The sequence below is a fragment of the Microtus ochrogaster genome, unplaced genomic scaffold (genome assembly GCF_000317375.1).
Source record: "Microtus ochrogaster isolate Prairie Vole_2 unplaced genomic scaffold, MicOch1.0 UNK10, whole genome shotgun sequence".
In the NCBI taxonomy this organism is placed as follows: domain Eukaryota; kingdom Metazoa; phylum Chordata; class Mammalia; order Rodentia; family Cricetidae; genus Microtus; species Microtus ochrogaster.
Genome location: NW_004949108.1, coordinates 3838771 through 3849729, shown reverse-complemented (window position 1 = coordinate 3849729; position 10959 = coordinate 3838771). Strand labels below are relative to the sequence as shown.

General features: G+C 48.0%; 1 protein-coding gene across 1 annotated transcript in view; it reads left to right on the top strand.

The window, feature by feature from the left end:
* Nol10 (nucleolar protein 10) overlaps positions 1-7675 on the top strand; it is an 86945-nt gene extending 79270 nt beyond the window's left edge. Inside the window, exons 20-21 of the mRNA XM_005366514.3 lie at positions 3050-3152; positions 7061-7675. Coding sequence (XP_005366571.1) covers positions 3050-3152; positions 7061-7180 — 223 coding nt within the window. The 3' untranslated portion in view covers positions 7181-7675. The remainder of the gene's footprint in view (positions 1-3049; positions 3153-7060) is intronic.
* The last annotated feature ends 3284 nt before the right edge of the window (positions 7676-10959 follow it).

The following is a 10959-nucleotide window of genomic DNA, read 5'->3' as shown; positions in this document are numbered from 1 at the left end:
TCCATCCTGTGCGTGTGCGGAGGAACACTCCCCTCCATTCTGTGCGTGTGCGGAGGAACACTCCTCTCCATTGCCTTCTGCTCTTTGGCTTGCCAGCCCTGCAGAGGGACTTTTAAAAACCTGGTCGAGGAGTGATTTTTAATTAAATGTTGCTAATTAAAGAAATTATAAAGTATATGTATGTATTTTAACACTCAAAGAAGTAAGTCATTCTCCTTTCCTGGGGCAACTAATAAATAATCTCATTTGATTTTTTTCCCTTGTAGTTTATGCCCATTTTTCTTTTTTAATATTAAGGTATCCTTACTAATCATTTAGGCTCTTCCCTGAGAGGCCTCTGTGTGCTACCCTGGGTAGCTGGGTAGTTCGGCTTCAGTCATCGTGGTTTTTCTTAACTTGTCCTGCTTACATTTTTTTCTGAAATACACAATTGTACCAAATAGCAAGTGTTGTGTATCATCACACCCACACACACCCACACACACCCCAGACCTGAAACCCGGGGTGGGGAGAGACAAGGAGGGCCTGAGGTCAAAAAGGAAGTCAGTCCCTCCCCTACCTGTGTGTTTCTCTACATCCCGTCCCAGGTGTTCTGCAGCTGTGTCTGTCCTTCATAGTCTCTGACACGTCACACTCCAGCAGCAGACATTGACCTGCTGGGTGGCAGCCACGCTCAGCAAGCTGACGTTCAAAGGGAGGGAAGTCAAGCTTGCTTTAATGTAGAAGTCTGCAACCATCCTCAGCTGTCTCTGATCTTCTGCCATGGCTCGTCCTAAAACTCAGCTTGCCTCTCCAAGCAGCCTAGACAGAACAAGTTTTTACAGGCACAGGAGAGAACATTGGGAGAAAAGCAGTTATGTGCCCTTGCATGGAGGAAGTTGGGGCATTCTTAAAAGAGTAGTAATTTGCCACAATTGACTTGAAGAGTCTTTTTACTTCCCAAATTAAGGTGTTCTGTGGCCCACTTTGTCTCTGTGGCTCCACAGTTGTTGGGAGTTCCTGGTGGCTTTGAAGCTCACCATGCGGAGCTGTTAAGAGAGCAGCTGTGAGCGGACCGAGGAGCCTGCCCAGGTGGACAGCATGCCACACTGCAGGCAGCTTGCACCTCACTTGAGTTACTTAAAAAATTGAAACTAGATTTTCATTTCTTCAAGTCTGTCCTGGGGAAGCGTGTCACTGAGAACACTTGATGGACATGTCTCCTGCAGAGGTGTGTGTGTAAGTGTGGTCAGACACACACCTGAAACACAGAACCCTCCCCTGGAACCCCAGCTTTAGACTGGATCCACATATGGCCCAGGGCAAGTCATTTAGCATCTACCTCCCTTTTGCCATCTATAAAGGATAAACACTTGTGTCTCAGGATTGTTGAAAGGATTAATTAGTTAGTCTGTGAAGAGCTTTGAAGATGAAGAGTGCTTTAAAAGTGCTTCTGAATAGCACTATCGCCTAGGAAAGAGCGCCATTCTCTGCTAACCACTCAGGTTTCAGACGGTAACGCCAGCGCGTTTAGCCCCTTACCCCAGTTATAAAGTGAGAGCAGTTTCTCATGGCGTGGACATCAAACGCCGGCTTCAAAGTCTCACAGGAACCTCACCGTGTAGCAGCTCCCTCAAGAGCAGGGTTCCCACCCGAGATCAGCCACAGAGCTCATCCAGGGTAGAGAGGGCGGCTCACCTCTCTACCTTTCTTTTTGTCGAGTTTTCAGTATCAACTTTAACTTAGAGGTCCGTGGGTGGGGTCCTCGAGTAGGGAAGGTTTTGTCTTGTGCCCTAGCTTGTTTTGAGGAGGAGGAAATAGAATACAAAGGAAACTGTTTTCTTCCCTTCTGGTTCCCTCTTCTGTGCTGTGCTCTCCTGCTCTCCTCAGAGGGGTCAGTGTGTGCTGAAGCGGTCAGTGAACTGCATGACTTGTGTCTGGGTTTACTTCAGTTTTCTCTCTCTAAAACAAGTTTGGGGGTTTATGATAGAACATTCCAGTAGTTTGCAGGTAAGTTTTACATGTCATTGCTGCTGCAGAATTTGAGTGTAATATTGGTCCTGAAGAGTGGGGCATGGTGGTGCATGCCTGTAACCCCAAAACTAGAGAGACTGAGGCCAGATTGCTTAGTTTTCAAGGCTAGCTTGGACTGTCAAATAAAAGTCTCAATATGGGTGCGTGTGTGTGCGCGCGCACACACACACACACACTCACACCAGCACTGGAGATCACATGAAGGATTTTTAGAAGAAGATTTAGAAGAAAATTAATTACAGATCAGCCAATGGTTATAGATTCCCATTGTAAAAAGAGACTAGAACAGTTTAGAAAACCCGATCAAGAAGTGAATTGAGATTTAACTCTGGAATAAAATGTATCAAAACCTTAAGATCCTAGCTGACATTCTCAGTGAAAAGAAATCAGGTAGACTTTATCCCAAGTATTTCAAGACAGCCAGGGCTGTTAAATGGAGAAACCCTGTCTCGAAAAACAAAAAAAAGGAATTTCCCCTAAGTGCCAATCAATTGTTTCTGTTCCTAGACAGTATGAACAGGTGGATTTGTGTTCAAGTTGTCCATGTGAAAGATGGGGACTGCTTGAAGCTGAGGGAAGAGCAGCAGACGTGTTACAGCAACCCTCTGGTACTGAGAACTGTTTGTAGGCAGTGTTTTGTAGACAGTGACCAAGGGCCACATGTCCACCCACCCCGCTGGTTTACAGTGATTTAGAATCACCATCCCTGCAGACCATCGCAGGTCACCATGCGCCAGAAACATCGCTCCTGTGCTTTAGTTTCAGAAATATAATCCAGTAAGATACGTGCAGCCATGGAACTCTAGCCCTTGAGTAGCAGATTAGCAGGTGTTTCTGCCGTTCATTGCTTTAGTGTGTGCTTATGGAGGGTGACAGTCTGTGGATGGCCCACTCCTCTGGGCTCTGCCGGGCAGTGTTCCTGTTTACCGTGTGCACAGACGACTTTTCTTCACGCCATCAGTCCTGATTCAACCTTGTTCCAAGTAGTAAATGAAAGCATGTTAGTTAACGTGCCATTCTTTTCTCTCTCCTACAGCAAAACTCTTGAAGATCGTTTGAAACTCGAAGCAAAACATGGGATGTTGAATGTATCTGACACCACTGTTGGCAGCAAGCAGCTGACGTTTACACTCAAGAGGGTACGTTGTTTCCTGATGTTATTTTTTAATTCACACAGGAAAGCCGTGGGTATGTGTCTGGCTTAGGGAACACATTCCCAAGCTTCTCCCACTGAGGAAGACCTGTTCCCTACCCCAGTGATTTCCTGTAGCCGAGGAAGAGTGGCTGGAGTTTTAGTGCTATGGGCAAAGGTGGGCCTCATGCTGGAGGGTCCTGCTGTGACCTGCTGTTCTTTGGGTCTTTGTGGCCCCTGGCTGAGGAAGGGGATGAACACACCCAGTACTTACCTGGAAAGGACTAGGAAATGACCAGCTGTGATGCCTCAGGTGATCCCTTCGGGCTCGCTGAAAGACAGCCATTTCCCAGGGGGCTTTCTCAGCCAGTGGCAATGTGTTACCAGTTGTCTTGAAGATGTGGTTCTTAAAGGAGGTGTCCTGATAATGCCTCTTGCACATTGTGGGAGGGCTAAGTCTCTTCAGTATCTACCATCAGCTAATTAGAGAAACATTGTCTCACTCCCAGTCAGTCCCCTCAACAAAGTTGCTCAGTCGAAAGGGTGACTGCAAGGATGACCACAGCACCACCCATGGCTCCTTTGCTGACCCAGCGTGCCACTCACATTCCGTAAAATTACATGCCCTGTTTTTTTGTTAAGTGTGCACTTGTTTAACTGTTAGCACTGTCAAAGGAGAAGCTGCTTCACAGGAGCACGCTCTAGCTGTGCGTTTTTGTAGCTTCTGAAACTGTCAGTCTGTAGTTTACCAGACTGTTAAAGCTAAAACTACTTGATATGTTAGTTTTTTTCTAAAACCAAATGAGCAGTTTGATTTGTGTTAACAAGGCTTATTGCTAGCTTATCATCTCTACTCTGTACGTGTTAACAAGGCTTATTGTAGCTTATCATCTGTTCTATGAGCGGCAACTGTGTCTCCCCTCTGCCAGCAGGATCCGCTCTAGACACAGACCTGCAGTTTCTCTTTGTGGGGCTCTGTGCTGCTGATTGCAGGGCAGCGCTGCCCTTGTTCCTTCCCCATAGCCATGCGTAGCCCTAAGCCAGGGGGAGACAAGAAGCACCCCTGAGCCCACGAGCGGGGTTATCTGGTTATTCTTTGAGTGAAGTTGGAAAACACAGACAGAAAAGGGCATGCACACTCATGCTATTCCCTCACTGTCTTTTCTTTCCATTTTCATGTTTTGGTGCTTAGTGTTGGTCCTCTAGATCCATGCACATGCTAGACCACACTACAGCAGAACCGCATCCCCAGTGCTTTCTAGGATGTTCGCTAAGTCTGTAACCTGGCATCTCAGAGTGGGGGAAGATAGCCTAGTGGGAGAACGCTGGTCCAGAGGCCCTGGCCATAGGCAGTGAGAGGATGCAGTATTTCCCACACCACACCACACCACCCGACCCCACACCACACTGAACTTTTAAGTCAGTAGATACCATGTTGAATATCACTTCATAAATTTGCAGTAAAATGAAAAGATGAAAAGATACCCTAAAAATTGCTTGAAGTGACCTCAGAATCAAATGGATGCTTTGAGACTATTTGGGAGAATATACTACATCAACTAGTGTTTGATTTGTGTGTTTTATTACTTGATTGGCATGCTCTTAATTATTAAGTATATCAGTGTTATATATTTAGAGAATCTGTATTTGTTTATAGAAGTTTCTTTCTATTCTGTTTATTATATGTGGTACACTAAAACAAAATCATGGAGTTGTCCAGTACATCTAGACCCTTTCTGCAATGTCAGTAAAATACACAAGGAGGCTGTGTACACTAGCGCTCTGTGTGTGTTCTTGCCCCTTCTCCGTGAGGCTCTGGGCTACAACAGGGTAGTCAGAGCAGGAACTAGGAGACAGGAAAAGCTGACTTGGAAAAGAGCTAATTGCTCCATAAAGCCTGATGAGTGGGTGACACAGTAGCACGGTCTCTGGCGCAGCCTTGGGGAAGGAGGCTAATGATAGACCTCTGTGTGCGGGAAGCTTTGTCTGCAGACAATAGCAGCCTCTGCCCAGCTCCTCCTGCTGAGCTGTAACAGCAGGCTAACACTTCCAGAGAGACTCCAGAGGGCCCTCCCCTCACAGCTCCCAGCATCCTGCCCTTCTGGACTCAGCGTATCATTTTCCAACAGTATCTAAAAAAATGAATTTTATAAGCCAGGCATGGTAGTGCATGTCTGTAACCCTAGTCTAGGCACCTGGGGCCTGAGGCAAGAAGATGAGTCTGAGGCTAGTGCAGGCTCCGTAGACACTGTCTCGGTGCTGGGAACGCTTTTTAGGGAGACTTGTTAATACATAACTGCAAAATGTTTTCCCCCTCTTCTGCCTCCTCCTCCAAATTCTCACCAGAACAAACCCAGAACCTTGTTCGTCATAATCGAATAGCTGTGTCAACTCTGCTAGGGTCTCGATGTTGCAGTTTGGTCTGCAGGGCAAATGCAGCCCCCAGGTTCTAAAGTCTCCCTGCAGTTCTTTCTGCCAAGGATATGGGCAGGGTAAATGAAACACTTACAGAATTAGCCCAAAGTAAGTGCTCCGGGAGGAGGAAGAAGTGTCTGTGTACCTGTGGCAAGGCATCTAATCCGTGTTTTAGGAAGCAGAGGCCCAGGCTGACATACACTTTTTATATATTTGTCTGTGTCTGTGTGCGCGTGTGCACACACCATGTCATGCATGTTGAAGTCAGAGGGCAACATGTATAATCAGTTCTCTCATCCCCCACGTGGGTCAAGGGGATCGAACTCAGGTCTTCAGGCTTGGTGGCAAGCACCTTTACCTACTGAACCACCTCAGCCACCTGACGTACTGTTTTTATTTTTAAAAAATGCATGCCAGCCATGACCAGAGGAGTGAACCAGGAGGATGTGGTTGCCTCACCATTCCCCACTCCCACTCAGTGAGGAAGGGAGCCTCAGGTAGAGCACTGGGCTGCTTCTCTGCTAAACTGGAGAGAATGCGGGTATGGCTTACTCTGAGAATGCACAGGAGATACTGATTTTCAAAAACAGTCCTGGCGTGATGTTCAGAGACCCAGACAGAGAGCTCTGAGGATGTGGAAATGGCTCTCTCTGGTATCATCAGTTGCTTCCCTTCCCTCGCCTTCCCACACCCACTGTTTAAACTCAAGAGGGAGACACTGATTATGAAAGTTCCCAGTGCAGCAGGCGCTGGGGTCTGTGAGGTCAGGCCTTGCCCTGTGCAGCCACCCAGCAGACTCCCTCCACCACTCCCTCTAGCACGGATCTGCTCCTCTGTCCAGCTGACCTGCTGCTGGGAGTAGGGGTGCTTCTGGGGAGCAAGTGTGCCTGGGAGCAATCCTGCCTCTCAAGTAGGCAGATGAAAGTAGAGAACTCATGTGCAAACCATCCCCTCCATGGGCCTGGTGCATCCCGGAGCTGTGAACCTGGAGCCATCTGCCAAGTCTGGCAAGGATTAAGAAGAGCAAGTCTGTTCTTTGCTGGATTAATCCGTGCTCCCTCCCCAGCACTCACCCAAAAGCTTTGGAGCTAGTCCTAAGAAGTGAGTTAGTCAGTTTTGTATCATAACACATTTTGATAAAATTTTTCTATTTGATTTTAAGTCTGTGTGAATGAAGTCACAGTTCTGCTGTGCAAGCTGAATGAGCTTGGGTTCTCTGGCCTCATCGAGCATCCAGCGGTCTCCTACTGTGTGCTTGGGCTGGTATATTGGTGTTTCTCCTCTTGCCCATGGATTCAGAATGTCTCCTTTTGACAGTGGAAATTGGGCTTTGTCCATCCACTACCCCCAGCAGCCAGCACTTAATGCTGAGCTGCACGGCATTGGTCCCAGGGCTCCATGCAGTCCTTTGCTGCATCCCAAAGGTTTCCAGGTGACCCCTGGCCTTTTCTTTTTTCTTTTTTTCTTTTCTTTTCTTCTACTCACCCCACTTTCTTTTAGTCCGAACAGCAAAAGAAGCAACAGGAGGCAGAGAAACTGCATCGCCAGGAGAGGAAAAAGCTGCGGAGGTCTGCTGGTCACCTGCACTCCAGACCCAGAAGAGGCCGGCCCTTTCACTGACCAGGGAAGTCTGCCTATGTGTGACTAGGACATCACACACAGGCGAGGGAACGCGATAGTTAAACCTCCATGTAGATGAACGTGCATGGTGATGATGGTCTGACTTGGCCTGAGCGGTTCCAGATGCTGGGTGCTTTTTCTAAAGCAGGCATCATTTCTAATATTGGAAAGGTCTACATGAAATGAAAAGTTTCTCTGACAAAAACAAGAGGTTATTATTTTTACCATTACAATTATCTTATAGGAAAGTCTTTTTTGTTTGGGTTTGGTTTGGTTTTTCGAGACAGGGTTTTTCTCTATAGCTCTAGCTGTTCTGGAACTTGTTCTGTAGACCAGGCTGGCCTCAAACTCACAGAGATCCGCCTGCTGCTAGTGCATCCTGAGTGCGCCACCACTGCCCAGCTAGAATGTCTTGTCCACAGTGTCTCCCCCGCCCCCCAGGACCGAGTCACACGGAACTCCCACTCCGATTTACGTGGTATCGTCTGGTTGACCCTGTTCGTGTCCATGAGTTTATGTTGGCAGGTTTACTTGCTGGCTTTTGTATTCTTCTGGTATACTTTTAAAGCTATTTTTATATCAAGAGTATAAATTAATGATAATAAATAATACATCGATGCTACTGGCTGTTTGTTTTAACTTGTCACCAAATCCCTAGTCATTTCCTAACGAGGTACTGCTTGAGACAAGCAGATGCTTTTAAGAGGAGATACTTTCATTTGGACGACTTCCTTGAGGACTGGGGGAAATTTAAAAATTCACTTCAGCTTCCATAGTTTGGAGTTTCTTGTGTGTACAAGTGAACTGGGAACTATACCTGTGTCAGGTCTACACGGTGGGACACATTAGTTAGCATAGTCTGATGGTGCGGTGGAAAGGTCTTGGCCTCAGAACACCCTACCCTGTTGTAAGGAGGCCACTTGTTTGTTTCCTGGTCGCCCAGACCCCAGAAATAATCACACAGAAACTATATTATTTGCAATACTTTTTGGCCAATAGCTTAAGCATATTTCTGACTAACTCTTACATCTTAATTTAACCCATCTCCATTAATCTGTGCATCACCTTGAGGTCATGCCCTACCAGCAAAGTTTTGGCATGTCTGTCTCTAGCAAAGGCTCCATGGCTTCTCCTGACTCCACCTTCTTCCTCCCAGCATTCAGTTTGGTTTTCCCCACCTAGCTCTATTCTACCCTATCAGGCCAAGCCAGTTTTCTTTATTCATTAATGGTAATCACAGCATACAGAGGGGATACCCACACAACCACCCCATCAGTGTTGTGGACATGATCACATTGTTCCTCTCTTTCAGTGTGGCCCCTTGTCTCTTCAGCCTGTGATGTGTACTGGAGAATTTACTGACTGGTGGTGCATGAATCCACCCTGCCCCCCACCATACCCCTTCCTGCCTTCCTGTTCACTCCTTAAGCAGACCCCTCCCTTCCCTGCCTTGAAGTTCCCCTGCCTTGAAGTTTGTTGGGCGTGCTGTGTGCCCCACTCTGCCATTTTTCTGTGTTTGTAGTTGCTTTGATACAGCTCACACTGGCTGACCCCAGGCCCACAGCCTTCTCTTCCCCTAGCCCCTCCTGAGTTCTGCAGCGTTGAGTGTAACCTTGGAAGCTCTCCTCCCCAGACCCCACTCCTGCCTCTGTACCCTCACCCCCAGTGGCCACCATCCCTCTATTGGAGCCCCATCATGTCCCTCCGGTCTTGCCAAGTATTGCCAGATCAATGGTTGTCTCTTTCTGAGAATTTTCCTTCTAGTTTGGCTGGGCCTGCCCACCCCCTGCAGTTCCCTTTCACAAGGCAGACAGGCTCTGGGCTTCATTCCTCTCCTTATATGGTGTCTGTCATCTCTTCTTAATGTTCTAGAGCCATCTACCAGACTCATGGTGGCTTCTGGTCCCTCAAGTTCATAGTACTCAAAGTAAAGCGCAGTGTCCCACAGTGCCGTTCCTCTTTCCTCTTCACCATTGGCCCATGGTTTGTAGTGTTGATTCCTTGGCTGTCCTCAAAAATGACTAAAGAGGCCCTGCTCTTACGCAGCTTCTGTTGTCATGGGATGAGAGAAGAGTTGCAAGAATACAGGCCAAGTACTCTGGAGTAAGGCTGAGTGACATCCAAGTAGGCCCTAGAGCTTATACTCCCTGTGGGGTGGGGTGGGGCTGACCTGGGGACCCCAGAGCCACAGCAGAGACTTAAAAGTGAGCCCTGCCATGGTGCTCAGGGAGGATGGAGCGGAGTGTTTGCCACTGTGACTAGCACAGCAGAGGGGATCCAAGCTAGGATGGATGTCAGCTTTGTGTCCCCTGGGACGTCAGGATGAGAGATGCTCTGTGTTCTTAGGTCATGTCACCCCTCCCAGGTAGGTGTGTCCCCGCAAATCTTCCCATTCTCCTATGGCCACTGCCCCTGCTCCCCCTTTTTCCTGTGCACCCCACTGTTTGATTGAAGGTGAGCCCCCAGCCCTCTAACACCCCTATATTCAAAGAGTTTGGAATGTAATATTGAGTTGGAAGTGTCACCCCAGCCCCTCCCCCTGGGAGTTGCCTTGGGCCGGACTCCACCTCCCAGAAAGCCCACCAAACTCTGACCCCTCCCCAGGGAGGGTCAGGACCACTCCCACAGGCTATTTAGGCTTGCACCGGAAAAGGAACGCGTGTTTTCGGGTTTTGCGAGTGCTTCCTCACTGTCTTCCCCCTACCATGCTCCCGCATTTATTAAACGCGGACATTTTTAATTTGGTCTAATCTGGTTTAATTGGAGTTGTTTTGCATCGGCGGAGAGGCTCTTCTTTTAAGACTTTTCCTAACACCCATCAGTGTTTGTACACAGAAGTCAGAGTCAGGGATCCTCAGACCAGGCTGTGAGAAACTGTAATCCTTTAATGATGGAGGCTTTCCAATGCCAGCATGGAGTCTGTTAGTGAAGACAACAGAGGAAACAAGGGGAGACTCCAGTCTGGTCCGGACTTGCTCACAGCTGAGCTTCCAGTTAGTGGCACAGCCACTTAACCTGCTGTTCCTTGGTGAGTGCGTCTGTAAAATGGGTTTAATAGTATCTGTCCCCTGAAGACTTCAGAGACTTTGTGGAGCTTAATGAGTGAGGGCCATTAAAGCCCTCAGAAGAAAGGTGGAGCTAAATACAAAGCACTATTGTAATTACCCTGCAGGTCCTCCAACCAGGTCGGATCTTGTTTTAAGAGGGTTACCATGACGATGGATTTGTTTTAAAATCTTGAGTTTCAAAGGCAGAGCTATAAATCCCCAATAAGGAGTGAAATTTATTTTGCTGAGTTTTATTATGGGGGGGGATGGAGCCTCACAGCCACTTACCAGCTGCCATGTGATGATGCCCACTGTTGCTGTTGAGGGTGACCTCTGTGCTCTGTGTGGCAAGGACCACAGTACCCCTCCTAGCACCTAGTGAGTCTCTTTTTGAGATAGGGTTTCTCTGTGTTGCTGTCTGACTGCCGTGGAACTCGCTCTGTAGACCAGGCTGGCCTCGAAACCCAGAGATCTGCCTGCCCCTGCCTCTCAAGTGCTGGGATTAAAGGCATGCACCACCACCTGGCCTGGTGAGTCTTAATGAACACTGTTCAATTAGTAAGGTCACAGCACCCAGCTCTCAACAGGCTCAGGGTGTTTGCTGGCTGCATGGAGGAGACACTAGAAACAGAATTTGCTAGAAAGTCATTCTGTGCCAGAGGGTGGTGGCGCACGCCTTTAATCCCAGCACTCAGGAGGCAGAGGCAGGCGGATCTCTGTGAGTTCGAGGCC